The sequence below is a fragment of the Orbicella franksi genome, chromosome 1 (assembly GCF_964199315.1).
Source record: "Orbicella franksi chromosome 1, jaOrbFran1.1, whole genome shotgun sequence".
In the NCBI taxonomy this organism is placed as follows: domain Eukaryota; kingdom Metazoa; phylum Cnidaria; class Anthozoa; order Scleractinia; family Merulinidae; genus Orbicella; species Orbicella franksi.
This window is the reverse complement of record NC_138145.1, coordinates 41,237,472-41,264,294: the sequence shown is the minus strand read 5'-3', so window position 1 is coordinate 41,264,294 and position 26,823 is coordinate 41,237,472. Positions and strand designations below refer to the sequence as shown.

The window sequence follows — 26,823 nt, the reverse complement described above, 5'->3', positions numbered from 1 at the left end:
AGAATGAGTCACATGACCATGGGCGTAGCGTGATGACGTCATCACTAGTGTTGCTGATCATGAAAAAGTTAAAACACATGAAATAACGCTGAAGTAACTAAAAATGACGAGGTTATATGAGAATAAATTTTCCCTAGCAACGGCTTGAAAAAATCGGTTAATGAGCCCTTAATCTATTTACGGATTGTGATAACATAACATAACTGTTTATTCTCAATTCAAATTCAACTTCAAATGAAATGAAAGGTGAGAAGGAGACAAAAGAGATTATCCCTTTCGAGTTTGTCTCCTAAAATAATTAAAAACGCAAATTTAAATCTGAATAAAATTCTCAATAAAAAGTTCGAAACTTTAGTTGTGACCGTAGATACCGGACAGGGCCTCCCTTTTCGTACCTTCTGGAAAGAAATTTATAGGTAGTTAGGTAGTCAGCCATTAGGCATTTTAACACATGTAAAATAACTTAACTTTGTTAGGGCGTGATGGCAAAACACGCGAGAGTTTTTTTCATGGTTAACACCGGAAAGAGCTACAAGAATGGAGAATTCTATCTTACTGCTAAAACTCTAAAACCTCTTTCCCTCAATTTTTTCCCGAGAAGCCGGTTGTAATGGTGTTTTTCCATCTGCCAGAGGAGGTGTTCCACGAACATTTGGGTGGGGGTGTGCGGCGCGTCGAAAAGCCCTACTTTTTTAAGACCAGAAAACGCTGTTTTCTCTACTCTTTTTCAAACCTGATCTTTAAATCGACGCACTATTTTCAGACAAGGCCTTACCCAGCAAGTGCGTCGGTTTAGACAACATACTTTTCTCAAGAGCGACATGAATTAGAAAAAATAAAATGTTCGCTGAAGTTAGAAAAAGGTTCTTAATTCCTCATTGTTAACCGGATTGCGCAAACATTTTTCAGACCAAAATGGCTTCAAAACCATACCCTCTGAAGCCCCATAACTATATAGTTTGTACAGCGGGGTACCCGCAAGGGGCTAATCTCTCTCGCTAGCCGGAAAAGAGAGCGTGGGCGGACCGGAGTGTGCGGACATTTTTTGAGACCAAATTAAAATGGTCAAATTCAGACTAGACTGGCTTAAAAACTATATACCCTTTGAGGCGCCATAACCATCATAGGTCACGCAGGGGTGTACCCCGGGGGACTATCTCGCCCTCGATCCAGGAAAAGAGAGCGTATAATGATCGCAGGTGGTCTTGGAACAAAAAAGTTGAAGGGTATCGAGCTACATGTAGACCACATAGCAAGCGGAAACACTGATCACGAGGACGCCATAATTTCACCGATAAATTCATTTAACACTGAACGTTCAAAAGAAACAGCTAAGAACGACATTCAATAGAATCTATTACTGCGAATTGGCTTAAAATGGGTGATAACTTGCGCATGTGTGAGTAGATTCACGTCCCATTCCTCGCAGTCCATATCGACCATGTCTCTGGTCGATAACGGAGAGAGTTTAGGTAGTATTGGTTTCATGTCTGGAATGGCCGGGTAGATCGTTTCTTATTCTATAGCGGTCGCCTCTGTTTGCAGATCGGTTCTCTCGGCAGAAAGGTATGACCTGGTTTGAGAAGCTTTCAAAATAACATATAACGAACGACATGTGTTACGGTCGTCTATGATATAGTGCGTGTTCGATTGGATGACTAGACGTATATACACGGTTATGACGTCACGAGAAGAAATCTGGAGGGAGTCTCACCCCGCAGTGTCCCGTGGGATCGTTACTGGGGTCTGTATGACTTCTCATCATAACAGTCCCACAAGCGACCGCGAGACGAGATTTTTTTCTTTTTAAAAGTCGCGAATTTCGTACCTCATCCTTTAGATTATGAAAAGGGAGTTGGAAACGGCTGCTTTATCTTTTATATACTTACAGTGTGATGAATCAAAGTCCTCGTGTAAACCTTTGCTTTTCAGCTATAAAAATTGAGACAGATACTGGCGCTTTTTCTTTTGAAAAGTTAACGTGGCTCTGAGCCCCATCTACAGGTGTTTTGTTTAACTTTTGCAAAATTAAAAGTTGCATCTTGTCCTGCTTAACGAAATTCGACAATAGAAAAATCTGCTTTCTTCGGCCGTTATCTTAAATATAATAATATCAAGGTTGTTTTTAGCCAGTCATAGTGATGCTAAGGTAACCTATTGTGTCACCAAAATGACAACGTCTCCAATGATTGGGCAGTTTTGGGATACCATGATTGTAGTATCAACTGATTATGAGCGCGGGTAATATTGACCCATCACAATCTACGTCTTGGAAAGTGCTAGGAACTTTTGAGCCACCTTCTGTTCAACAGGAAAATAACGAAATTAACACAGGGTGTTTATAAGTTGATTTTTTTTCCTTGACCACGTCCTTTGACCTAGGATCAAAGTTAAACAAAGCCGTAAAGTAGGCAAAGCTGTGGAGTCTGAACGTCTCTGACGCGCATCAAGGGTTGCGTCAAAGCTATTGACATTTTTGATCTCTCGCTTTTGACAAGGATCAAATGTATTGCAAATCCTTAGCTTATTTGATTACTCTTTTGACTTGCGTCAAAGCTGGTTATATTTGATTCTTTTGACTTCGCTTTTGACATTAATCAAACATATATAAAAAACCATGACATATTTGACTAATTTTAGACGCGCATCAAAGGTTGGATCAAAGCTATGGTCATAAATTGACCTCGCCTTTGACGAAAATCAAATATACAGTAAATTCAATTTTCGTGCGGTGTTTGGAGCAGAACGTTTTTATCTTCAACTAACACGGATTACATCAATTACAATTTCGTGTCCCGAACACTATGTTCCTCATCAGACATGTCCAAAGAAGAGTTTGCAAAAGATAATTTCAAAAGTACTTTCGTTTTCGTGCAATTCTGCTTGTTGACTTTCGCTGCTTGGATCTTTGTATTATGTTGATGCCGAGCAGAAGGAGAGCCTCCATGAACGCTGTTGCTTTCTCCGGTTATGGATAAGCTTGACGAGGACTGCGATTGAAAACTGATGGTTTTACTTCTGTCGACGAAACTTTTGTATTTCAGAGAGCCGTGGACTATAACACCACTACTCTTTCGTCTTGTGTGTTTGTCACGTGTCCGGATTTCCGAAAAATCGGGTGAGCCTATTCGGGTTTTTCGACAGCAGCCGAACGCGTATCGTAAATACCGAACATACCCTTGACGAAACTGGCCTGTTAATGTCCCGTATACAATCGGGTTCACGCATGCGTGGAGGAATATTAATGCTTCCGCGCTGATCCAGAAAGCATGCGAAAGGTGCTTTTGAGAATCACTACCGAAATCGAACAGCATCCAAGCAATCTGATTGGGCAACATACAGGCCATGAAAAGAATCACAATCACAGCTAGTGTACGTATGATCTGAACATTTTCGCTTCTTGACTTTTGTCTGACAACTTGTCCGCGAGCGTTGACAGAAGTGCGCATTGGTAACTTAGATGTGATTAGACGAAAGGCGATTCGCAGGTACGCTATGGCGATTATAATCAACGGGATGGCGTATTGAAGGGCAAACAGCACGGCGGTGTATGCTTGACGGTAATATGTCTTCGGCCATTCTTCAAAACACAGCACAGAATCCGGTCGCGTTACGACCATCAAAGGGGTTATCGTGACAAAAGCGCAAATCCATATAAGCAGAATCCAAACCAGTGTAGCTTGCAGTTTAATTCTTGGTTGTAAGGGATTTATGATTCCTCGACATCGTTCAACCGCCATGGATGTTAAGGTGAAAACACTTACAGAGAGAGTCACCGACATCATGGGCCAAATAAGTTTGCAGTAAAATACGTTTTTGTAGAATGCCTGGAAAAGCTCATAGGTGTAGAAAGGAAGAGAAAACCACAAAAACGTAAGGTCTGACACTGCCAAGTTTAAAATGAAATAATCATTTATAGTTCGTTTACGTTTTGCTTTTACGACTGCAATGACCAGGAGATTTCCCAAGGAACCAACAACGAACAGACAGAAGTAAAATATAATTTTAAAGTTCCGTTCAGCCTCGCTCAAACTTGTGGATCCTTGCTTCGTCTGATTTTTACTCGACAACTCGTTTGTAGAGTTGTTCATCTCGTGGAAAAATGTCGCAAATGGCAAATGTAGATCTTCTCTTTGAAGAAAAATGCCCTCGTTAGCTAGCCATGGGACCGAAGTTGCTCTTCAAGGCCCACGAGAATGAGTTGATTCTGTTTTCCAGTGAGTCTTTCGTTCTCCAGTCAGTCTAGCTGCTAACAAATTAAAAGCAGATAGTGAAAACAGAAGTTAAAGATCACATTTCTTATTTACTGGCCGTGTATGGCACGAGCACATTACTGCACGTTCTCTACGCTCTAATTGGCTAAATACAGCTATCAAAAGCTTGTGTTACGATCACCACTAAGACATTATCCCTTAATTATATGAATCTATTTTGAGGAACAAAGAGATAATGTACTGCAGATATATATCGTTCGGAAGTGTTTGTCAGTTTGCAAAACTAAGAAAAAAAGGTACGTATTGTAACATTACACTAATACATTAGTACAATACGTAATAAGTGACGTTTAAGGGTAAGCAAACCTGGAAAATAAACATGGAAATAACGAGGGCCTTTTAGGGGTTTTGGGGAGTACGGGATATCTAAGCCAAAAATTAACGGGAAAGAGGATACTCAGCCCCCCTACCCCGTCCCCCGGCCCCTTAACGAGGCTCCAACACTACTAAGAAAGTAAACGCAAACCCAAAACGTGTAATAATCTGGGGTTAATTATGTCTTCTGTTTAAATAACCTTGGGGTAAAAGGGATTAAAGGTGGGAAGATTTCAATACTGACAATTGCATTGGTGATAAGGAAGATATAATTAATAAATATTAAAGTGGGGTAGGGGAAATTTTGATAATGGCAGCGGAAGCAGTAGATATCTGCAAATGAATCTAATAGTTTATATTTCTGATTATGAAACGAGCAATTGCGAACGATTATCTTTCGGAGTTATTTCCAAAAACTGAGCTAATTTCGTTTTAAGACTAAAACGTCCATTAAAATAAATCCAAAAAAAAAAAAAAAAAAAAAAAAAACAGCTAAAAATTTTCGTAGTATACGACAACCATTAGAAATTGTATTTAGTAACAAGGTGGTAACTATCAATTTGCCTATTTGCAAGAGAGATAAATATCTTAATTATTTTTTCACACACAAATGCAACATAGCAAATTTATCAGACTGACAATGGAGGAGACAGGAGATAGATTTCCCGCGGCGCGATTTTTATTTTCCTACCTCACGAACGTGACTTTTTCTGGTTCTACGTGTTCAAATTGCCTAGATAATCCAAAATGTGTTGAAATCTTGCGTCAGACTGGCACACGTTCAACTATTTGCTCAAGCAGTCTATTTCGTTTCACTGTCACAGTTTATTTACGCAAGAAAAAGCCAGTTCAATTTGCATTTTTACACTCGTAGGACGCTCACGTCAGTAAAAATCGAATTGACGCAGTAAACTACAAAATGTTTTCCTGAGTGCAACGCCATATCCTCAAGCTTCATTAAAGGAAATCGGTATTAAAAAGTTTGACGGTTTTCACAAGGTTTTTCCTTCCCTTTTTGCGATTTTTATCCCAGCTAATATTTGGTCTCCCTGTTTCAAAGAGAGAACAGTTTGAAAAACTGCACAGTAGAAATATTTTTTTCTCAGTATTAGCGATGCCTTCTTCAACGAATCAACTGAATTTATATTTTCAAATTTTAACATGATTTACTTTTCCAAAGTTGTTTATTGTTTTACTGAATTTCTAAACAAAAATAGGAGAAAGTGCCAATATTGCCTTAAACTGTTTTCAACCTTTCTTTAAATTTCCTTTGCGCTTGTTTTTATACATCAAGAGAAAAAACTTAAATTTACTTTCGGTAACAAAAATATGCGAAATTTTTCGTGCTTACACGATGAAGAATTTGCTTAAAATATTTAGTTTACGTGATGAATTTTTCGTTGTTTCTATCACATCAGTCCATTGAGAGAAACTGTGCATTTATTATCAACGAGGATTGTTGCAGACCATTTTTCGAGTTTCCAGAGGTTTTTTAATTTGCCCTGAAAAGTGGAGTTTATTTGTTTCGTTTAGCTCTCCAGTTTGTTAAAAAGACTACGGTGTATGCGATATGTTCCAAGTAATCGGAGAATACACGCTGTTCACTCAAAATCACTAAAGCTGGTCTTGATATGATTGTTACCTCCATATTTGATCGGCTCATTTTAAATTGGGTTATAGCGCTAAGCGATTAGCTTAAAAACTCGCGCCCCTTTCTCATCCAATCAGAAATCAATCGCGACTCAGTCACACAATTTTTCCCGTGCTTTGTGTCAGCTACAGGCATTGGGTTTGAGTTTTGATTGGTTCACTGGGTTTTCTGTGTTTTTGTGATTGGCTATAGCGTAACTCCTGTGGTAGTCATTTGAAAATTCACAACAAGAAGTTTCTTTTCAAGACATTTTTTCGTTCGGTTTTGCCTGATAACTGAACGTGCAAATCGTAAGATTGTACGAAAGCATTCTGACCTGTTATCGGAAGTTTTTTTTTAATTTACCAAAATTTGCATGAGCTTTCGGGAACGGAGACTGTCTGTACGACTAAATGAAAAACGTGTTGTATCAACGTCCGGACAAGAGTGAATTATATCTGCAAATAGAGTAAGGGTTATTTACCACTTGATATCAAGAGAAAGCAAATTTTAGTGCCACAAAATGAAACAAAAAAAAAATGATTCTGGTCTCGAATAAACGTAACGTATTAGGCATTAAAAATTGATCTTGACAGAGGAAAAAAAACTGATATGTGCACTATTACGAGGGGAAAAAAAATAGTTTTCTTTCCCTCCCTCGCTTAGTCAACATCTGGATTTTGCCATGGCCAGGAGACCATAAATCAACAGTAAGAGCGCGCTTAAGATTCAAATAAACTCAAGCTATACATATTTGCATATTCTTCTCGTCTCAGAACCAGTTTTTATGTCATGTAATCTCTTTTAATCGCTCATTTCTCCCACAGAAGCCTGGCAAAATTTTGTAAATTTTCAAAGAAAATAATCTTTCTTATCTTGGGCTTATCACCTTTTTGAGCATCGAGTGGATTTAAATGACTTTTGCATAATGAGACATAAATACTAAAGAATGGATATAAGGTGTATGTTTGTCGGCTGTTGTGGAATAAACGTCCTTTAGAGACTACATATCCACGGCGGTTATCAGAAATTATTAACCATCTACCAGATATTGACCAGCTACAAACAATATCTGAATATTGGTCTGCACACAAAACATATCAACACAACTCAAAACATTTAGTTGGTGAGAGGGGAACAAAAGAAGTAAAGACTTACAACTTATCGATATCCCTTTTTCACATCGAGAGTTGTTTGCCAATGTTTTGTTCTCATTTCAGACTATAATAATTATATTTTTCTAAACTTACAACAGTGTATAGAGTAATATGTCTTCCTTCCTACATACGTCATTAAGCTTTGGAATTAGACCGGAGGTAATAACACAGACGATTTATTTACCACGCAGTAGATAAGACAGGTCATGAAACAACTCGAAATGAGGCACTTTTTTACTTCTAAGAAAGCAAAGAAAGCAAACTAATACAGCTTGGATCACACCATTTAAACGTGACGTCACAAATAACTGCATTTAACGGACCAAATAAGGATGTTTTGCACGAAATGTTTTTTACCTGTTCAGTTTTCAGAGAAAAAATTTAAAAAAAACAAAAAAAAAACACAGTCCATAGCCGGTCAATTGAACAATGTCCAAATGAAAAGTGACTCGGTGAAAAGCTCACTTAAGATCTAGAGAATTCACCTTTACTTCACAAAAATGACCGGCGAAGTGATACGTGCATTAAATATCTGCATTAAATATTTTGCTTAAATAGCAATATACCAATCGTGCAATTACCTTTCTGTAACGTGTATTATCTTGCAGTAGATGATAGAATGATAGTAAGAATATCCACAAATTGCAAAACACGAACATGTTTATGTTTTGTTAGGTTAGCGTATGGTTCCTGTTTTTCGCGATAACAAAGTCATAAATAGGCCCACGGAAAAAAAGTTACCGCGCAAGTTTAACGACACGAAATTTAAACCGCTGCCATAAGACCTTTTTATTTTTAATTTCACTCAACATGATTAAGGGTCCTTTGTTTCCTGTTGTCGTCCGGATCATAAAACACTAAAAATGAACATTGTAGATGCTGTAATTTGTAGAAAAACGTTGTGCTTTGGCATAAACAAACTTGCCATCCTGTTGTAAGTTTTGTTTTTAGTTGATCGTGCCTAGTATTATTCTAAAATATGTCTATGTAAAATTTAACAAGTGATTTATATTTTAGCGCGCTCCAAAGAACGCAAAAGAGCTGTTAGAGTGAGAGTTAGTGCGTAGGAGTTGCTCGAGGCGTCGCCTCGAGCACCTCACTATCTATAGCTTTTTGAGTGCTTTCCAAACTTTTAGAGCATCATAAGTCGAAGATCCTACTCACAGCTAAGATCATAATTCAATTGTTTCGTAACATAGCTGACGGAAAAAGATGTAGGACGGCGACTAATAACGCGAAAAAATAATATGTTCTCTGGCCAAGGCAAGAAAACTCTCAGTTACGTCAATAGCCTGCACATCATTGGATTTTAGAATATTAAGCCATATTAAGCGCTATCGGAACTGGATGTAGCCCATGAATGTCCCGGATGTTGTGTTACCAGCGTAATCACCACCCCTTTCCAGACCAAAAATATTGGAAGATGATGCTCCGCTGGAGCGTTCGATAACAGTTTTCCGGCTAGACCTGAAGACTGCATTATTATCGTAGGGAAGAGTTGGTAAATATTGCACACATGCCCATACCAAGTTTGATGGTGCGGCCTTACTAAGTATATTTTAAATAAATTTTGTAGCATCCGTTTTTGATGCAGATCAGCTTTAAAAATATTCCACGAAATTTGATTCCCCTTTAACTAAATTTTTAAGCTTTGAGAGACACATCTCCTGCTTTTTTGCGAAGTAAAATTAACGCGAAAATAAACAGTGCACTCTTTTTGGCCTCTTCCAAGAGCGAGGGAAACCTGGGAAGGATTTTGGACGAGTTGATAACAAAAGAAAGGCAGGCTGCACAATACACCAATTTCGATTCAATTTCAGCCTCAAAAAGAATAGATCTCAGTACGAGACTCTGGGGAATAAACGCCACAAAGTTATTCCCCAGAGCCTCGTGTTGAGATTTATTGTTTTAGGCTGAATTTTAATATATCGAAATTGGTCTGTTGTCAACCAACTTCGATCCCAGACTCACTCGGCTTTACTGGATGCAGCACTAAGAAAGGCAGTGGAATCCATGTTGAGCAACAACAGTTTTATCTTCACTGGGTGGGAATTAACAGAGTGGCTGACATGTGGTCCCGATAAGCAACCCAAATATCATTCATATCACAGAAATAAAAGGTCAAATATGGAAGTAGCCTGGGGCTGGAATTAGACCATGACGCTTGCCTCATTTATAGCAACACAGATAACTAATGTGTTGTTAGTGTATCATTCACCTTTTAACAGAGCTTTCCCTCTTGACACTTTTTCCCTTAAAATTCGTTGATCCTTGGATACGTTTGTAATACAAGAGACAAGGCAAGTGTAATATTTTTCACCTCTCGAGGAAAATTAACATCTGACCTCTTAAAGTGGTAAGTAATTCGAGAATTTTTTTCTAAGCACTTTTTTGGCAAAATGTAGTGAATATTTGTAAAACGTGTATGACAGACTGACAAATTATGACGAAAATTAAAAAGCTTCTTTTTCCAATTCGGAGCTCGAAATGAAAAGGCACAAACAGAACTAAGTTAATTTGAAGCCGAATTTATGCAATAAAAACAGAAACTACAATTATTTCACCACCCATAAACCGTTTATCAAGATAACATTTTTTTCGTTTTCTTTATAATCCTTTTATTCCTTACTTTAAAAATCACGTTTCTAGTTCATGCTTTTCCAGAAAAATTAGAAATTTGTGTTTGTCTTGTATTAATATGAACTGGAATCATCTGAAGAACTTAATTTAAGGGTGATCACATTTGTTTTTTAATTGTCAAGGATTTCTCCACCGGGAATCCTTAGTAGAGCCTTAGGTTTTGTTAATTTGATGAAAAAGTACACAAAAATATTTTTTAATCTCTCCAAAGTCGAAGAAATTAAGGAAATCACATTTTGGTTGCCACAGCCAACGACTTTCAAATCATCACATTTAATTTGCTCAATCGGTGTTCATCTTTGTCCGTTTTTAAAATGAATCCATTAACCTTTGAAATATTATTTGCAATCAAGACCCCACGAATAACTTTAAACAAACGCTTATGTTTCAAAAGATGGTAACTTAAAATTAGAAGATTTTATGTTAAAGTCGTTTATCACTCGGTCAAAAATTGTGGGATTGAAATATATGGGTATCTCTGCGAAATAGAAGGTGTAAATAACTTGCCAAACCAAGTTATCAAGATTGGTAAGAGCTAGCAAGGACAAACATTTTCTTACCACGATTAAAATTTGCTACAACAATGCTGAGCTAGATAAATATATCTGTTTTTTTTTTACTTCATAAAGGAGCTTCTATAGACTTCAGCTCTGGTCAAGAAAAAAACAAATCGTGACATGACGAAATTCACTTCACAATTTAAATTTCATAATTCATCGTTTATTTAAAATGCTTTATAAATATTGATAGACAGACCATCACATGATCTTAAACATTTAAAATTACTAGCTAAATTTGCTTCTCTATATGTATCAAGTGATGATGGGAACATCCGATTGTTTTTTATTTTTCTTTTGGTACTAAAGTTAAAAGCTACCCGTCTTAGCTTAAAGTTTTTAAAATTTCGATCATCAAAATTTTATATTTCCGTTCATTCTAAAGCCATATTTTTGTCCACCCTGTAGAATTATTTGTGTTTGTATAATCGTGGAAAAACTTTATAAAAACAATTACAATATTTATCGAGTCCACATGAAATTATAACTTCTTCCTGACAGCTTTCTCTGTTTATTTAAGAATGCTGTTATAAAAGAGATAAAAATAAATTAGTTTTGTTTTCATAAAATCATTTGTTTTGCTATTTTAGCAACGGGCGCGGCACACGATTATGAGATGAAAGAAGTCGTGTCTCCGGTTGCCAGAAATAGAAATTGCTCAAACGATTTGAAACAATATTTTGTTTCTTTACTGTAATCAGCAGTCAAATGTTGTGTCTAAGCAAGCAATAGTTTGAAAATTACTGTAACACCAACGAGTGTATTTTCTTTAATATGAAAGATATTTTCACTTTACTAAAGAGTTTTATATTGTTAACAATCTTACAATCTGTATTCTTCAGCCATCATAAATATGGAGTCTTTATAACACCCAGTCCACACCACGCCGGAGGAATTTGAAAACGGAGGATTCACTCTGAAAACGCATCAAACGTTTTGCGTCCACACCACGCCGGGGGAATTTAAAAACGCAACAATCACCGGTCATTTTGGATTTGAGTTTGAGGAAAACTCGGTCAGGGAAATCACATGATTTTCGTGACGCCATCGTTTTCGAAAAGCTCCGTTTCCAACATATATGTTTTCCGTCCGCACCAAAACGAAAAGCCGGCGTTTTCAAATTCCTCCTTTGAAGAGAGTTTTCGAAAAGCTCCGTTTTCGTGACGGGTGAGTGTGCACGGTAAGCCTAACCGTAGAAATAAAGCTGCGTTTTTAAATTTCTCCCGCGTAGTGTACACGCTACCTAATTCTAGCATGTACAAACTGACAATAACTGTTTTTGTTTGAGGCGTTTAAACTTCAAACATAACTCAAATATCTCACAATTCTTTGTCACCTGGCAAACCATTGGTCACAAATATCTTTTGCCGCTGTGATATGTGCGAATTACCTTTGCATTTTTTTATTCGAGCTAATTTCGTAATTCCAAGGCGCTTTACAAGCGAAAGATAAACACACAAAGCTTTACAAGACACAATCGTTGGCCTAGAATGACTTTAGAGCGATTCATACAGAATATATTAAAATAACATTAGAATCTTTGCATGGATTTTGTAATGGACAAATGCACCTACCTTTCTATTGGGCCCATTGACTTGGAAAAAAAAATGTGCGAGTGTGTGGAATGATCAGCGGGGCAGCTGCCGTTTTGTGACACGGTACAGAGGTAAAGCGGCCGAAGATTTCAGTTGTTTAATTTAGTTGATTGGTACGATCAATTGGCTTTTTTTGTCAACAAACGTGTTTGAGAAGTAAACAGGGTTATTATCACCATTGAAAACTTGTCAAAACTTGTGAGGCCTGTAGCTTTGCATAGACATAAAGGTTAACAGTACTTACAAATAAATTGGCATATTTCTGTCGCTTGGTCAGTTACAGCTCATCACTCAATGTTTTTATTTAACGATATCCTGTCAATTTGTTATGTATGCTAAAAATATCTTACAACTTCGAAATAAGAGTTTATTTTTGGAGGTCAAGAAATGGATAAAGAGCAAGCCGTGTAGGCATTATTCCCAAAGTAACCTGATTCTCTCAAGTTTATAGACATGGAACCCAGTTCTTCCGCGGAAAACGCTTCCACAGGCATTGCGTGGATGTTTTCGTGGAGGATGAAAAAATGAGTCTGAAGCCGCTTTAGCTGTCCACGTGGGCAAAATCGCATTAAATGATTGGATGTTTCTGGACTCTCCTGGGATTTATATGATTTAAAAATATCTTGAGAAGAATTACCTCCTTAAGACCCTTTTTTTTTTTTGTAGCGGTAAAAGACAAAAATCGAAAAAACTGCCTGTACAAACCCTACTTTTTTTCGTTTCTAAAATTCGTATCCCGCAAAATGCGATGTGCTGTAAAAATTTTGGAAGATTTTACCGAAGGAAATTCAAGAAAATCACAAGTAAAGCTTTAAAAAAGTAAAAAACACATTTATTTGGGCATTTATAATTCAAGACTACAACCCAAAATTTAAACGGAGGTGACAGTAAAACACTATTTAATCATTGCTTATTACATGTAAGTTTGAGAGGACTGTGTGTATAAACGAATGCAAAAACAGCATTCAAAACATAACACTTGCGCGCAACGTCATAAATGATTACCTTATAGGACCACGTTAGTCTACCTTTAGTAAATTCAAATCGATCATCGACTGGGTATTCTATAGCGAAAAGGGTGCTACCGTGTTTCATTGAAAATTTGCCTTATGCATCTTCTAAAACAGTACTTCAACAATTCAGTATAATGCGATGCAACTTGCAATATCTCGAAATCCTGATCTTGATTCAAATTTTCGTTGATGTTCGAGTAATCAGGTCTCGCCTGTGAGGATTCTACACGTATTAAAAAAAGTAACGCGTCTTGAATTAACGCAGTGGAAAGGTGCAGCACTTTAACTTATTAGGAATTTTATTAATGCGAATAGAAAATCCCCTCTTGATTTGATGAGATCAGGAACCAAACAAACAGAGAAACGGAACAAGAATTATGTCGCTCAATGAGCTAAGAACAAGGTGTAACATGAATTTTTTGTGCAAAAAATAGATTTCAAGATTAAAATATACTAAACATAGAAGACCCTACTTGCTTATATTAAGTGACAAAGAGATTTAGAATTGTGGATTTAAGTGGTAGATATTAGTGTAGCGGAAATTAAGGGACTTCTCAATGGCGTTAATTTCCTCTCATAGAGTAATAGAAAACAAAAATTGAGCTTTTAAGTAATGTTAATAAACAAGAAGTAATATAGTTCATTAGGTTTTGAGTTTTTTTTTTCAGTTGTTTTTAAAATCATTTTTTGAGTATTTTTGACCGGATGAAATGAATGTTTAAGAACGACTTCAAACACATTTCCAAAAGTGGGCCTCCCTACACAGTATACACAAATTACTGTTAAGCTAACGAAACAAACAAGATCAGTGAAATTATTATGCAAGGAATATTAGCTTTTTTTTAAAGGAAACAATTACTAAAGAAGTTTTTGACCAATTGCAATGTAAAGAACATGCACGTGCGTTATCGATGCCTTTCTCATAACAGCCAAGGTCGCTGGCTAAGGTTACTATCACACATTGCTTATCACGCCTGTAGAAAATATGACTTAAAACCAAAATAATACAAAAAAGAATTACCACAAATTCAACATTGCCAAAGAACTACATGGTATACCCACGCCATCACAGAAGGGGGTACTCTTACTGCGCATGAGCCTAGAAGTTTATGACGAAAGTCAGATAGCGTCCCTCTGTTGTGAAGAATCTTGTTCGCCTCGAGGTAAGTCACTAGATAAGTTAGCGGTTCAATTTTATAATCGAAATCGTTAGATTCCGAGGGAATACCTTTCTTTTTTGACTAGAGTTCGAATTAATGGTTGTCCGTGACTTAGAGAATATTCGAAGCTCGGATTAACACACAGTGGCCGTTTCAATTTTTCTTTAAATACTGAGGAATTGAGGGGGACAAACGAGTTTTCGCAAAAAGAGATAGAAAAGCCTAACTTCATAAAGTTAATTTCAACTTGGCTCTTTTTTGACAAGCTGCCGCAAAAAGTTGATATAAAATGGCCATGCTAAACTGGCTTTGCCGATTCGAAATACCACATATCGTATCGAGAAACACACAACAGGCCGTGCCAGATGTAAATTCGATATGTTTGCGAAACGTTTGCTGCAATGTACCAAGGAAAATGGTATTTATATCTAAGCGACCTCAATTCTAGTACGACTTTTAATTACGTAAAAACAAAAACTTTAGGTAATGGGAAGGTTTGATTCGCTCATGATTGTGCTGTGTATGTAACCCAAACTCAGCGATTGAAAATTGCATGTTTGCTGAAAATAAAATAATGATAGTTTGGTCGTGACCTCGAACAACGAAAAGCTAAATTTATGTGCAATTCTAATTTTTAGGGCTTTTAATCTACCGCAAAGGTTGGGAAATCATTTCTTTAATATAAAAGAGCTGCAGGATAATTACGTTAAATTAAAAATAAGCTATGGAACAAAAAACCCGCCAGTCGTAAATTTCCGCCTTCTGTTTTTTTTGTTGACTTTGGTGCCTCGTTAATAATAAAGTTCTGACAAGAAAAACTAGATGTAATTAGACGCCCAAATAAACTTTATTCCATATTCTAGCAAAAATTATCCTAACGGCCAACTGCAAAGGAATAAACTCAATTAAGAAAAAAGTGATTTTAAATATACAATAACGCAGTCACGTTTTATGTGTTTCTCTTAGTTTATATTAATGTTTGGATTGCTGTAGTTAATCATAAAGTGAAAGGTGACACAGAGAAAAAATAAAAACAAAACATAAAACAAATAAAGGGATAATCAAGTTATAGCGGATCTTTCGTTTCCGTTTGTAATGTCACGTTCCAAAATCTCTTCATTTGCATAGTTCTATTATTGCCTAAAGGCTACATCCGTATGCGGAAGTAGGTTGTCCAAACAGTCATACAACTGAATGCGTGCGATTGTCTTTCAACTTGCACAACTAAGACTTGCAGCAAAACAAGCAGAACATTCGTCTTAATTGTATTCATATCCATAATCACTCTTTATAGCTAGTGTCAAAATGAATGTTAGGTCGAAGCGGTTATTCGAAAAATAACAATCAGAAAATTCAGCTCTCATCACAAGTATAGTAATGGTGCATGCCAACAGTAATAGAGTGGACCACTGAGGAAACACCAGTTTTGCAATTTTGGACGAAAAGAGTTTTACATAAGTTTGGTAAAAGAAAAGAAAGCAAGAAATCGAAACAAAGATTCGGTTCTTCCCAACATAGAGACATAATTTCTATTGTCATTTATGAAAGTTTTCCAGGTTCTAATTGTATAACCTTAGAATTGCTTTATGTCGGAAAGCTGTTTTTCCCCAGGACTACAATGTAGCAAAATCTTCATTAAACGTTGTTTCTCGAGCAAACATTTGCTTTGGAGTATCAAATTTCGGCGTGGAAACGATAGCTTCTCAAAAGAAACACTCCATTATTTCATTACTTCCAGACGATACCTCCAATCTAACGAGAATGAGAATGCACCATAAAATAATTAACGAAAGACTTAAGCTGCTAGATTAACATCAAACTGCCAGGTTATTCTTTGAACGTAATTAATTGATCGGCCAAAGCCCTGGTTACTGAAAGTTTGACAAAGTTATCGCCACATTGGAAGTTATCGACAGAACTCGTAATACGAATTTCTTGCAAGGGATACAGTTTGTGTCGCAAAACAGCTTTCCAAGCAAAGAGGTGTTGAAATAATCTATGGCTGAGTTAAAGAAGGCGAAAGGTTCTCAATTATTTTTGCTTTTTCCCTGTTTTTTTTTTTAGATGAATTTGTTGTCATGTTCTATTATCTGATCAATACCAGCACATTTTCATGGAAACAAGTCTACATAGGTTAGACTGCAGGATTTGCAAGGTAGAAAACATAAAGGAAGGAGTTGTCTCGCAGTTAGGTACTGGTATCTCATCTGAAAAGTCAACTTCAATTCGTGTAAAACACAAAAATAATTAATTAAAATAGGGACGTCCGCAGCTAGAAAGACCAAAAACATAACGAAATTCGATTTTTGTGGAAAATTTCACTGCATTCCACTTTTGCATCTCGCTCACAAATTGTCTCGTGCTTTATCTTCCTAGCTAAGACGTTCGATGCCTTATTGTCAGAAAAGATAACCAGTTATTTTACATCTGCATTCCTCAGTGAAGGTGAATGCAGTAATTTGAAGTTGAACGTTTCAAGTTATAATTCTGGGAGGCAAAGCAATTTTCCACATTGTCCACTATGACGAGATTTAAAAATGAAATCAAAACTCAAACGAATTTTTCGGCGGAAAAAGGCGAGGACGCGAGCAATTTAAATACAAATGGAATAATAATAAAATAATTAAATACCGCGGAAAGAAAATTTATCCTTTAACGTTGGGTATGTAGACGGATTTCATTTTGCATGGTTCTATTTTGATTCAGTTTTCAATTTGTTCAAATGTTTTATCTTTCTTTATCTGAAAATATTTATTCGCAATATGTTTCACAGCAGGTCTTTTCCATACGTAATAACGCGTTTATTCAAAGTGAAAAATAATGATGTCTCTAACTGTGAATCATCTTCAACCAAACACACACACACAAAAAATGCTCTGAGAAAATATGAAATTATTGGTCATGGAAGCTGTGACTGTACTACAATTTTGTGTGGAAAGTAATTAGTTGACCTCGTGCATAGTACATGACTTGGTGCATGCATGGGTACAGTGTTGGTTGGCAGACAAAGTTATGTTTACAAACTGACTTCCCTAGCTGTTAGTTCATTATAAAAATATGAATCAGTTAGGACAGATAAGGAACAATTAAGTTAGCGGTAACAAAGGAATAAAGGAACGGCAGATGTACATCTGAAATTGAAAAAACCCATGTTGACAAACCAAATTACACTGCGGTTGCATTGGTTGGTTGGAGTAACTTGATTCGTCACCAAATGGACGTGGTTTTACAATTTATTTGAAATTTAAAGTGATGACTATTTTTTTAATTTTATCAGTGCAAGTTTGGGTTTCTACAGACACTAATCACAAACCCTCCAACCGCACGATTAAACTACATTAAGGTATGATAAAATGGAAAATGCGGACTTCAAACGAAAATGGATCAACTTTTACCGTTTGACTAAAGAAAACTGAAGGTCTTGTACTAGGCCTTATCTTTAATAAGCTTTGCAGTTTTGAAATTCATTCAGTCTACTTAACCAGGCTCTGAAAGCAGGGAAAATATATTTTTGCGAAAACAGACTAAGTTTTAAACGCCATAACATCGAGATAGTTGATCATTTAAAATCAACACTGTATATGAATAAAGAATAATGCTTCGAGAATCTCTCTTGTTCTGTTTTTCTTTTAAGAAGATCAAATGGGCGGAAAACTAATATGACATGGTTTCGATGAGAGAAAATTTTGTTACACATATATCGTACGTTTTTTCGTCCATGCTGTTATTATTTTTTTTTTTGAGAAATAGTTAAGACAGGAGAACACCTTTAAAATTAAACGGGAAGGGCGGATTCCAAAATCTAGATTTCACACAACAGTGAATTAGGGAAGGTAAATATTTCTTTTCAAAAGCAAATTTGTTTTCCAAATGACTTCGAGTTCAATTTGGAATAAAAAAATGACTTCGAGTTCAATTTAGAATAAATAAAACATGTAAATTATTTAAAGACTAAGTCTACAGTCTTTGAAAAATGCACGAATACTTACTTATTTCAAATTGCACGAGAACATCATTTGATTACTTGTTAATAATATACATGCAATTTAATTTCATCTTTCTGCACTCAATTTTATCTTTCTGCCCTCAATTTCGTTTTTCTGCGCTCAATTTCATCTTTCTGCCCTCAATTTCATCTTTCTGCGCTCAATTTTATCTTTCTGCCCTCGATTTCATCTTTCTGCGCTCAATTTCATCTTTCTGCCCTCAATTTCATCTTTTTGTGCTCAATTTCATCTTTTTGCGCTCAATTCAAATTTCTGCGCTCAATTTCATCTTTTTGCGCACAATTTCATCTTTCTGCCCTCAATTTCATCTTTCTGCGCTCAATTTCATCTTTTTGCGCACAATTTCATCTTTCTGCCCTCAATTTCATCTTTCTGCCCTCAATTTCATCTTTTTACGTTCAATTTTATCTTTCTGCCCTCAATTTCATCTTTCTGCGCTCAATTTCATCTTTTTGCGCTCAATTTCATCTTTCTGCGCTCAATTTCATCTTTTTGCGCTCAATTTCATCTTTCTGCCCTCAATTTCATCTTTCTGCGCGCAATTTCAAATTTCTCCCTTGTTTGGGATTAATTGACATGCTCTCAGCCAATCAGGACGCTGAAATGTTTGCATGTACATTATTTGTTGGCGTATTGTTGTCTTAGTTAATAGTCCAATCTCAGGCCTGGCCAGTAACAATGAAAATTAGAGTTTTTCTTTAACGCCGACGCTGATAACAAAATCGCGTACTTTTCTTACTTCTGATGCGAACATACTATTATAATTTAATTTTATGTTTAAATTTTATAGTTGAAATAGTTAAGACTCCGAAATCTTAAAATATTTACCGAAAAGTAACTTAGTAACCACACCAAATTTGAAGTGCACTAACTGATTTTATTCTCACTAGTTCCATTCTTGTGCACGTGAATATAGAGCCAACTCTCGTTATAGCGGATACCCTTGGGACGTACTGTTATTTGGTGTCCGTTATAGCGAGCGTCCGAAATGGCGGGGTGTGATGAAAATGACCCGGTTTTTGGTTATGAAATGCCACGTACTGCTCTACTCTTTTAGGATTTCCAGTTTCTTTTAATAGGCGGTGTTCGTTTACTTCGATTCACAATCTTATAATATAGGTTAAAATCATGAGCAAGACCACAGAATAATTATGTCATTTAATCCGTCCAATTTGTCCGTGGTAACGAGGGAAGTACAGTAAAAATGCTGGTTTGGGACCACATGATGTGTGCGCAATCCCGTTATACCGCGAGTTGTTTCCATACATTTCTTTGCAGCTGCGTCCTGGAATGTAGCTTCTGTCCGTAATAAGCGGTGTCCATAATAGCGAGCTGTACGCAAGGCGACAGTGGACTGTATTGCAATCGTCAGTAGAATCACCTTTGCAAAACAGGTTCTGGCAAACTTGTTTTTCCTTCTGACCTTGAAAATTACCTACCCAGGGGCGTAGCCAAGGGCCGGGTGCTGGGGTGCCCAAGACCCCTCTTTTGTAAGCCTTTTTTAAGCAAACAACCTACAAAATGACAGGACAATCTGGTGAGTACCCTTACTTTGACACAGTGTACCCCCCCCCCTTTGAAAACTCCTGGCTACGCCCCTGCTACCACCTTCCTTAAGTAGAATCAAGGTTAACTCTTGCTTGAGACAGTTCTATTCACCTATTTTCATAAGGCTACTCATTGCTTGCTTCACTAGATGAGTACGTTCTGGAATTACTTCCAAGTTCCCTGTCTTGAGCCCCTGATTATCTCTTCGTGAGAATCCTAGGGGTGTCTACAATTAACATACACCCTCCTGTGCTGAACCTTGAAATAAACGCCTTGATACCACTGCACACATCAGAGCGGGGTTTTAAAAGTTGCTTTTCTCCAAAGTTATAACTTGTTTCTTTCATGTCTTTATTCCTCCTGCAGGATCAATGTTCCTCTTTTGAAGGAGACAAATGTTGCACAGCCTTTAACCTGGTCATTTTGAATAACCCTTCAAGTAGCGGTGTTAACCAGCGAAGAAACTGAATATCACTTCGTGAAAGATTTTAAGGTTTGAAGTGGAATAGAGAAAATCGCTATGAGCCACCCGACGAACTTCTCCAAAGTTACTGAGACAGAAAAATACATCAAGCTTGGCTTGTATGCATTGACTTTTCTGCTTGCTGTAGCTGGAAATTCTCTTGTTCTTCTTATTCTATGGAGGAAGAAGCGGAAGTCTGTAAACGACACACTTATTTTTAACTTGTCAATGTCTGACTTAACACTCATGTTGCTGTCTTTACCAGTGAACGCTTTTTTCCTTGGAGGTATCGAGTTTCCAATGGTCTTGTGCAAGTTTGTCTCTCCGCTTATGACCGCCACTTTCAACGTCAGCATCTTCACTCTCACGTTTATGGCGGTTTACCGCTGGCGCGTAATTGTCAATTCCTTACGACCGGAAATGCGTCACAGATACGTCATCATATGGATTATCATTATTTGGATCGCGGGATTTGTGCTTCTACTTCCGCTCATCATTGTGGCGGAAACCGAGGAGACCGGAGGATGTAAAGAGAACTGGAAACTATATCAGAGTCGCGCGTACACAGCAGTCTTGTTTGCACTGCAATACGTTCTACCGCTGACAACCATTGCTGGCGCTTACATATTGATTGGAATTGACATAGGGAAAGCTAAAGAACGAAGCGACTCTGACGCACAGGATCGCTTTGCTTCAGAAGTACGCCGAAAAGAAGACCTACAAATTATCAAGATGATGGGCTTGATAGTGATATTATTCGCAGTCTGCATGTTACCAATTCAAGTCGCTTGGCTTATTGCCGACTTTGGTGCAGAGGAGCACAAAAAAGTCGGCGATATTTTATTAAGAGTTGCGGATATCGCAGCGTATTTGCACGCCTGTGTGAATCCCATAGTTTATGGAACTATAACAAGATATTTTCGTCGTGAATACGTTAGATATGTGAAATCCATTTTCTGTTGCAGAACTTAAAACCGAAAAGCTTTTGCATCAGTTTAGTATGCAGCATTTAGAGAACGAAACTACAGCTTGTAAGATGCAATCGAAAACTCAGGCTAAACTACACATCAACGATTAAACCCTGGAACCAAAGGAGATCTCCACGTTATTATGGAAGAAAAACGCGAGAGGAAGAATCAAGGATAAGTAACATTTGGAAAATTGGGACGGAGCACTGCTTCCCGGATATCGGGGTTTACTTTGATAGCATACTTTAAAAGGTGCTATTTATTTGCAGTAATTACAAAAATTGAAGAATCTTCTCACTTCATTCGGAGATACAGCTCCTTTAAATTCTTGCAAAGCAGTATAGTAAACTATATGATTATGCAATGTATGTAAGTAACTGGTCTAAGACAAAGGGGAATAAATTACAATTTAAGACAAGCGTTCGAGACTGCATGAATTTGAAATGATCCAAAACACTAAAACGGCTGCGACATTTTATTTGGAATAATGCGTGGAAAGCTAAACTGCCTGTGCGCCAGTTATCTTACGAAAAAACAAAACAAAACAAAAAACAAAACAAAAAACAAAAAAAACGCGGAAACCATACTAAGGTTTAAGAATAAAAGGAAGGCTACAAGAACTCGTAAGGAAGAATGTTTTCCCTTCCCATGCTAGCAGAATATTTTGAGTTTGGGAAAAAATATCGTTTCGAAGCGTTTACTATTCTTCTGATCTAATGCGTTGAGGTGTACGAATTGACGTTGGAACCGTTGCGACGCTCTAGACCTCGCAAAGGGAACAGCTGAACTTAACATAGTAGTGCTGGCTTCCCTGTGATTATAGTACCCATAGTAACCCATTCATTAAATGGACGCCTAGTGAACTTAGTTGACACATATCTGAAGTCCTGAATCGAAGTCGATGCTACTCCGGCCCAATTCATAAATTTGAGTAAGGCACCAAGGGCCCGTCTCTCGAAGGTCCCGAAAAGTTTTCGCACCCGGAAAGCCATAGCAAAATCTCGAAGCTTATGATTACCGAGCTGTTTTATTCACGTATTTTCAATATGCTACAGATGGACTAAAAGTGGCTTTGCGGGCCCGAAAAGTTTCCGGGCCTTTCGAGAAACGGGCCCCAGGAGGCTGCAAATATGTGAAAATTATTCAAACTTTTGGATAGGTCCGCAGAGCATGCACAATGCCCCTGGCATTACAAGCGAACACCAGCTGGCTATTGAAGCGACTTTATAGACTGTGTCAGAACGGTTAGTTAATGTTCTTGCTTCATTTATTCACTTCATCTTTCAAACCAAAAATCAATCGATAAAGCTATCTTCTGCTTTGACCACATTATAGACTAAAGTAAGACGTGGCAAAAACTGAGTTAGCAAAATACCTCGAACGCGGCCTGTAACCGTCTCTACCGACGCGCTGTTGGGCGAAGAGAAGAGTGTAAAAATACACTCAGGTGTGATAAAATATATGAAAATTGACCTGTCAAGATAAGTCACTTTTCTATTCAAACAGCTTTTAGCAAATTACAAAATTCAAATTGTCCATTTTACAAAAGCTAACAGTTTACTCTGTGTTAAGGATGAAATTAATTTGATCAATTAGAAGCAGTAACCAGTAGTTTCCGGAAGTTATGAAATGCTCTCGAAATAACAGAACACAAAAGTTTCGAAACCAAAAGTCGGAGGATAAATTTATATTCTGTTTTTAGTAATTTCGATGCTGATTATGATGACGATAGAGAGGTCTTTTCTTGTGGTGTATGTTCTGAGTCTGTGCATGTAAAAGGAATCTGTTGTTGTGAAACCATCTGCTCAGTCAGGTTAATGTTTTTTCAAGACATTTTTAGATTGACAAATTTGACGAAATAAATTGAAAGGATGCGCTACGTCATGACCTCTTGCCAAATATTTTCCCGAAATATTGCAAAAGGCGTCTGGATTGCTCATTACAGCAGTAGTAGGAGTAGGAAAATTGCAGAGTGATGGCAACAGAAAACGTTTCCGAAGACGCGAAGCAGAAAGCAGTGGAACAACTGTTCTGCCAGGCTTCTACAACATCTCCATTTAACGGACATTTGACATTTCTTTCCGTTTTAAACTCTATATTTTCTATTACAGCATTTCTTGGAAATGTTTTAATTCTAGTTGCTCTTCGCAAGGAGTCTTCCCTTCATCCGCCGTCCAAACTATTGCTTCGTAGCCTTGCAGCAACTGATGTTTGTGTTGGTCTCATTTCGGAGCCTCTTGCTGTTGCTTATTGGCTGTCTGAACAGTATGGATATTGTGATATTCGTCGCTTTTTATATGCGGGGGTTTCGGTTGCAGGTACTATTTTGTGTGGAGTGTCTCTGTTGACAACAACTGCTATAAGCGTGGACCGACTTCTCGCCCTGTTGTTGAGATTGAGATACAGACAAGTCGTAACTTTGAAGCGAACCTACATGATCGTTATTACCTTTTGGATTCTGCCGACTATCGTATCAACAACGTACTTTTGGAATTTCCTTATAACCTTGCGGTCGATCGTGATAGTTATATTACTGTGTCTAGTAACCTCAATTTTCTCCTACACTAAGATTTTCCTAACCCTCCGAGATCTCCAAACTCATGTTCAAAACCAGCCTCAGCAACTGAACCAAACAAGCCCATTGAGCATAGCGCGATACAAAAAGGCAGTGTCCAGTGCACTCTGGTTGCAATTGACGCTGGTCGCTTGTTATCTACCCCGCGCTATAGTGCTGGCTTTGTCGACTAATAATGAAATATCTTCATTTGCCTTTCTCGCCAGACAATACACAGTCACTTTAGTTTTCTTAAACTCATCTTTAAACCCGCTTCTTTACTGCTGTAAGGCAGAAGAAATACGAAAAGCAGTAAAGGACACAATCGGACAGGTGTTTTCCTGTAAATAGCTCTTGTCGAATAATACGTATTTTGTCTTAGCTTAAAAAGAACAAAAAAACAAAACAAAACAAAACAAAACAAAACAAAACATAGAGAACGGTTAAGAAGATTGCATGTATTAAAAATTTAGAGCGGTGCTTGCTCAGTTTAGGATGTCAGTGTTGCATGCAGTAAAACTTCATTATTGTACATTAAAACTTTGTTTTGATAACTGTTAATTTGAAATAAAGACATGATGGAAGTAATTATTCGAACACCATTGCTTTGTCAAAGATGTTTTATAAAAATAGTCAACGGTTTAGGTGGGTTAAGCTGCTCAAGCGATGTCTGTTTTCATTTAAAAGACACACAGGATCGGGCGAGAAATCTTAAAGAGATCTTGTATTTTGGTTTGGAATGAACTTGTAAGTTATAAAGGAAAAAATAATACCCTCGTGTAATGCGGGATAAAGTCCGATTGTGTACAGTCGATTCTAGGGCCTTGGAGCACGGTAAATGTGACTTAATTTGGACAGTGAACGTTTGAGTTCCGATTAGTCTGGTTTTTCATGAATTATCTTCACTCTTATTTCCAAAATTCAAAGAATATTCATAAAAAAATAGACTAAAATAGAATAAAATAATGATTGGAGGGTTAATATAAATAGATGACACCATGCAGTAGTTTCTAAAGAATTGTGATCTGTTCATTGAGGCAGATGTTCATTTTTATATTTTCTCAAGATGAGTTATTTGTGGAACATTTCTCACAATATAGTCAATGACGACAGGAATGAATAAATTAAAGAACACGTTTTCCAAACGATAATTTAAGGCGGTTGATAAGAAAATGATAGTTTTCCTTTATTTTATATAACCCTTAAAAAACAGAAACTCTTTGGAACATTTTAAATTATTTAAGAAGCAAACTTCTGTACGACTGTTTTAAATATTTTCTCAAATGAAATCATTTCTAACACTGAACACTAACTGTCGAAAACAAATTTTGAAGTTTATATGAAACACTTTAAAGTAGTGGTGAAATGACACTGATGATGAAATTTTACAATTCCTCTGAACCTTGAACCTTGGCAATTATTTACAGCTTTAGCTTTTAGATAATGCAAAAAGGATTTTAATATATATAACATTATTCTGGTACAATATTTTTGCCCACTAAAAACTGAAATTGCTTGATTTCCAGCCTGGCAATTTATCAGCTCAAAAACGAGGTTAGTCAGGCTAATTCTAGTACTTACAAAAAAAAATCTGTTATTGGCAGCCATTTATGTAAAGGGTCTATTCATAGATCCAAAATGTTATACAGCGATTTTGGTAAATCATATTGAAACATTTCCGTATCGCTGCCGAACAACTGAAGAACTCCATAAAGTCGCTCCTTGGAGATTTGTGAGTAGTAAAATGAAACTTTGGAAGACGTCCTTGACGGCTTGATTTCCGGAAACGAAACATTCAACTTTCTTCTTATGCCAGACATTTCCAAAACATAGGGAGCTTCCTGTTCAAGATTTTCGAATTTTCCAATGAAGTCGTATTGAATTCCACAAGGTTGGCAGAGTTTGTCGTACGTTTGCCAGTGTTCGTTCCAATACCCTTTTCCAATGTTTATAACGTAGTTTAAATACTCGTCGAATGTTATATTTTTATGCTCTGGATTACCGCCTGGTCTGTATCGTTTAATTATTTCCCGTCCATAATTATTGTGAAAATCGGAATCCCCGCGGTAAAATTTGTCAAGATAGGCGGAGAGAAGTCTTTCGAAAGGCTCTCGTACAAACACAAATTTAAAATACGTTTTCAGCATTAAGTCAACTTCTTCCATTGGATAATCTCCTAAGAATTTAAAGTTTCGTGCATCGTGAATCCAGAGTTTTGTTTCTGTTCCATCAAGACTCGCCATGACTGTTTTCCACTGGGTACAAGCAATTTTAGGAATGTAACAAAATAATATTTTGAACTTTTCATCAACAATGATATTGTAAAGCCTTTTGCTTTCCAATGTGTGGTTGGTTCTGTTGTTTCGTTTACAGAAGTCCCTGATTGTTGCTTGTCTTTCTAAGTTCATAGTCTGAATAGATTCCAGACCTGTAGCATGCTGAAAAAAGAAAACATGAAGTGTTATGAAATTATGCCACGATTCTGACGTTGTTTGTTTTAGAGGTGTAAGCTAGGTAGGATCATCGGTTTCTATATCAGTTAGGGGGATAGGGAGAGAACTCAATTGTTTTTATCTAAGAGAACTTTTTGTCTAGAGTTTGCAGGAGTACAAAAAAAGCCATCGTAATTTGTTAGTAAATTTGATCAAAAACTTTCACATTTCTTCATACAATAGATGAAAGCATTGCATCCTTATGTCTTTATCGCCACTTGTAACAATTGTGCTTATACTGAGTGTGTGTAAATTTAGAGGGGTATTTTTAAAAAGAAAATCCAATAGCTTTACAGCTCGGCGAGATTAAGATGAATTACGAGAGAAGCATATAAGAAACTTTTGTGGCTATTTTTAAATGTCCTACACACAGCATAGCCCTTGCAGAATCATAATTTGAAAATTGATGGAGATTTGTTTGTGGTTAAAAATTTATCTATTCTTAAAAGC

General features: G+C 36.9%; 4 protein-coding genes across 4 annotated transcripts; 2 read left to right on the top strand and 2 right to left on the bottom strand.

Annotated features, from left to right (window-relative positions):
- Nucleotides 1-2,564: 2,564 nt before the first annotated feature.
- LOC145484622 (galanin receptor type 1-like) lies at nt 2,565-4,292 on the bottom strand. The gene has a single exon (XM_081463224.1). The coding sequence runs from the start codon at nt 4,089-4,091 to the stop codon at nt 2,781-2,783; it is 1,311 nt and encodes a 436-aa protein (XP_081319350.1). The 5' UTR covers nt 4,092-4,292; the 3' UTR covers nt 2,565-2,780.
- Nucleotides 4,293-14,176: 9,884 nt separating this feature from the next.
- On the top strand, nt 14,177-22,773 carry LOC145462755 (neuropeptide Y receptor type 6-like). The gene is made up of 2 exons (XM_081446351.1): nt 14,177-14,344; nt 20,263-22,773. The coding sequence occupies exon 2, from the start codon at nt 20,417-20,419 to the stop codon at nt 21,329-21,331; it is 915 nt and encodes a 304-aa protein (XP_081302477.1). The 5' UTR covers nt 14,177-14,344; nt 20,263-20,416; the 3' UTR covers nt 21,332-22,773.
- Nucleotides 22,774-22,854: 81 nt separating this feature from the next.
- LOC145501582 (melanocyte-stimulating hormone receptor-like) lies at nt 22,855-24,232 on the top strand. The gene has a single exon (XM_081481043.1). It carries the CDS (start codon nt 23,303-23,305, stop codon nt 24,230-24,232), a length of 930 nt encoding a protein of 309 aa, XP_081337169.1. The 5' UTR covers nt 22,855-23,302.
- Nucleotides 24,233-25,461: 1,229 nt separating this feature from the next.
- LOC145484612 (carbohydrate sulfotransferase 11-like) lies at nt 25,462-26,139 on the bottom strand. The gene has a single exon (XM_081463213.1). The coding sequence runs from the start codon at nt 26,122-26,124 to the stop codon at nt 25,507-25,509; it is 618 nt and encodes a 205-aa protein (XP_081319339.1). The 5' UTR covers nt 26,125-26,139; the 3' UTR covers nt 25,462-25,506.
- Between the last annotated feature and the right edge of the window lie 684 nt (nt 26,140-26,823).

Excerpts from the sequence above, each read along its gene's own strand:
- LOC145484612 (XM_081463213.1), bottom strand. The coding sequence starts at position 26,124 with ATGGCGAGTCTTGATGGAACAGAAACAAAACTCTGGATTCACGATGCA.
- LOC145484622 (XM_081463224.1), bottom strand. The coding sequence starts at position 4,091 with ATGAACAACTCTACAAACGAGTTGTCGAGTAAAAATCAGACGAAGCAA.
- LOC145501582 (XM_081481043.1), top strand. The coding sequence starts at position 23,303 with ATGGCAACAGAAAACGTTTCCGAAGACGCGAAGCAGAAAGCAGTGGAA.
- LOC145462755 (XM_081446351.1), top strand. The coding sequence starts at position 20,417 with ATGAGCCACCCGACGAACTTCTCCAAAGTTACTGAGACAGAAAAATAC.